Source organism: Procambarus clarkii, chromosome 60 (genome assembly GCF_040958095.1).
Source record: "Procambarus clarkii isolate CNS0578487 chromosome 60, FALCON_Pclarkii_2.0, whole genome shotgun sequence".
Classification (NCBI taxonomy): Eukaryota; Metazoa; Arthropoda; class Malacostraca; order Decapoda; family Cambaridae; genus Procambarus; species Procambarus clarkii.
The window spans coordinates 24679760-24683359 of record NC_091209.1 but is presented as its reverse complement, the minus strand read 5'-3'; the positions used below and the strand labels follow the sequence as shown (position 1 = coordinate 24683359).

Genomic DNA, 3600 nt, shown 5'->3' with positions numbered 1-3600 from the left:
TGCACACCGACCCCCCCATCCAGTGGCAGCGGTGGATTGTCACGATCGACTTGAGAATGGTCCAGAACGAACCGAAACGTCGTCGTCCCTTCACTTTCTAGTGTGTGATTTGGTCAATGAATTTTTGACTCGATTATGTTAGGCTAACATAGATTAGGTTAGTCTTGATAAAATTTGAATAGTTAGTTTTGACTCAAATTTTAAAAACATCAGATTATATATCATGTAATGGGGTGTTTTATCATTCTATTTAGACAAAATTTAGAAAAATATAATATTTCAGGAAATTTCAACTTGTTATATTTGTGTGTGGTCAATAAATGTGTCTACTTTTTTAATATTAATATAATGGAAACATTGAATCGTTTATTGTAAGATATAATATAATATAATAACTAAATATATAAGATATAATATACAGAACGAAATTAAGAGTAAATAATGTTGAACACTGATATTTAATGTTTCTAAAATTTGACACTTCAAACACTGATTTTTGTTTGTAGTTCTGCCATTTTTACAAAATATATAAATCTTGACAGAATAATTTAAATACTGTCAAACCTTTATTTCTTCGTTGACCTACACGTTCATCAATGATTCTTTTTTCCCTGTTTCAGAAATTTAATAGTTTATGTCCTGTGCACTTAGTTTCATCTAAAAATTAATGGTTGCTACAAATTTTACAATACTGAGTAATTGTTTCATTTTGTATAAGAAACTGAAGTCTTTAAAATTTTATATATCTTAATAATTTGTTTTTCAATTGCAATACATATCTCCTGGTGCAAGCATTGATGTTAAATTTAGGTGTTTCTTAAAACAAATTTTTTGAATAATCCATCTATTACTAGAAAAGGTAGATTACTATAAATTGTCTACTGTCATTAATGTGTAACAATTGCTGTTGTCTGCATTGTCTTTTTTTTAACATATTCAGTATTATGTCATGTGAGTATTGGTATTATTTGTATATAATGCATAATTAATGAAAAGCGATGCTTCTTTTCAGTATCTTTGCCTTGTATATTTAAAAGTTTACTTAATTTTGTATAGTAAGTAAATTATAAAGGTACTATGAATAAAGTTACTGAATGATTAGCTTGCATACAATTTTAAAACTTAATATTTATTATATGTGAGTTGATTGTCTGTTGTTAATTTCGTGTATTAACGTCCCCGCAGCCCGGTCTCTGACCAGGCCTCTGGTCTGATCAACCAGGCTGTTCGATGCGGTTACTCGTAGCCTGACGTACGTGTCACTGCATTGTTGATCAGGTATCCTTTGAAGGTACTGATCGAGTTGTTTATGAATATTTCATTACATTAATTAAATTTACTAGGCTATCCTTACGCATGCACATTCAGTTGCATCAACATTTAATCAAATTTGCAATAGAATTATCGGTATGTTAAACATTGAACAAGGTATATAATTACTCTGGCCTTCTTTTAACATATCAAAACTTCTAAAATCGTTCATCACCAACACTTACAACTTGTTTTGTTTGGCGTTGAGCTTAAATCCTTTTAATGCACCAGGGTTATTAAGGCTTACTTACCAAGCAGCAAGTATACTTGACCCTGAACACATCCCTGGACAAAAGTAAGCTCAGCGTCTATACACCAATAAATAGGGAGGGGGGGGGGCATTGTGGTGTATATGTAATCTACCAACACACGCCCACCGGTCCCTCAACACAACCCTGGTAGCCAACAATGTGTCAACCACGGGAGATGTATGAGGCTTCCGCCTGAGCCTCCTGGCCAACCGCCAAGATTACTTTATTCCTGAACATGATTAAGGGCTAAAATAAAGTAAATATATACCGAGAAGCTGGACAAGACCCCTCGGTGAATAAGTAACTTATTTTTTTTATCAACATCAGCTGATAAACAAAACGTATGTGATTGGGCAGTTCTCCAGTTGACCCGGCAACGTGATTGGGCAACAACGACGGGGTGTTCTCACAGTTACTAAGAAACTTCTTGGGACTGCCATTTAAGAAGAAATAAGAGGCTAGGTCCCACCAAAATATGTGTTAAGTGGGAAAAATGTGTAGTGAAATTATATGCACATTGAATTTAGAATTGACCAGTGTCTATTGTGTTTTTAATTCATTCCCTGATGAATTAACAAATTGTCCAGCCTATGCCCTGTTCAAAAGTAAAATGAAAAAGTACCTTATTTCTTCCTCATAGTGTCCTCCTTGTGCTTCAAACTTCAAACTTGTTTACCTCCTCCACTCACATGGAGGAGGTAAACACTTACATGCAGAAGGAAAAGACTCACATGGAGGAGGTAAACACTCACATGGAGGAGGTAAACACTCACATGGAGTAGGTAAACACTCACATGGAGGAGGTAAACACTCATATGGAGGAGGTAAACACTCACATGGAGGAGGTAAACACTCACATGGAGGAGGTAAACACTCACATGGAGGAGGTAAACACTCACATGGAGGAGGTAAACACTCACATGGAGGAGGTAAACACTCACATGGAGGAGGTAAACACTCACATGGAGGAGGTAAACATTCACATGGAGGAGGTAAACACTCACATGGAGGAGGTAAACACTCACATGGAGGAGGTAAACACTCACATGGAGGAGGTAAACACTCACATGGAGGGGGTAAATATTCACATGGAGGAGGTAAACACTCACATGGAGGAGGTAAACACTCACATGGAGGAGGTAAACACTCACATGGAGGAGGTAAACACTCACATGGAGGAGGTAAACACTCACATGGAGGAGGTAAACACTCACATGGAGGAGGTAAACACTCACATGGAGGAGGTAAACACTCACATGGAGGAGGTAAATACTCACATGAAGGAGGTAAACACTCACATGGAGGAGGTAAACACTCACATGGAGGAGGTAAACACTCACATGGAGGAGGTAAACACTCACATGGAGGAGGTAAACACTCACATGGAGGAGGTAAACACTCACATGGAGGAGGTAAATACTCACATGAAGGAGGTAAACACTCACATGGAGGAGGTAAACACTCACATGGAGGAGGTAAATACTCACTTGGAGGAACTAGATGCGACAAAGTAAATAGAACCAGGGTTGATATTACTGTGGCTGATGAAGGAGGCTACAGATATACATTGTCATTCGCTTACTAAAATATTAAATAAATACTTGAGACAGAACTCTGGAAGGAAACATAGTCCCACTACTCAAAAAGAGGGACAAACGGGATAGACTAATTTATACCCCAGTGTCACTTAAAATAAAAGTTTTCGGTGTCATTTATGGTGTTACTCTATTCTTCAGCTGGCATCTAGCTGGGATTATACCTCCCATTACGTCGTGCATTTTCACACCTCTTCACTGTTCACTGTAAATAATTTGTTTATATTTATCTATTTATTAAACGCTTACTGTTTACATCTAGTGTTATACTCACCCTTCAAACCCTTAAAGATCCAGGTCAGCAGTATTTTTATTGTAAGGACCTGGTAGGTGTTGTAATGTCACGGGTCAACATGGTAGGTATTGTAATGTCACGGGTCAACCTGGTAGGTATTGTAATGCCACGAGTCAACCTGGTAGGTATTGTAAGTTCATCTGTCAAC

General features: G+C 37.1%; 1 protein-coding gene across 1 annotated transcript; it reads left to right on the top strand.

Moving 5' to 3' along the window:
* Positions 1-2356: 2356 nt before the first annotated feature.
* On the top strand, positions 2357-3076 carry LOC123766987 (uncharacterized). Its single transcript, XM_045756469.2, has one exon. The coding sequence runs from the start codon at positions 2357-2359 to the stop codon at positions 3074-3076; it is 720 nt and encodes a 239-aa protein (XP_045612425.2).
* Positions 3077-3600: the final 524 nt, after the last annotated feature.

What these genes read in the sequence shown, in the direction of transcription:
- LOC123766987 (XM_045756469.2), top strand. Translation starts at nt 2,357, where the DNA reads ATGGAGGAGGTAAACACTCATATGGAGGAGGTAAACACTCACATGGAG.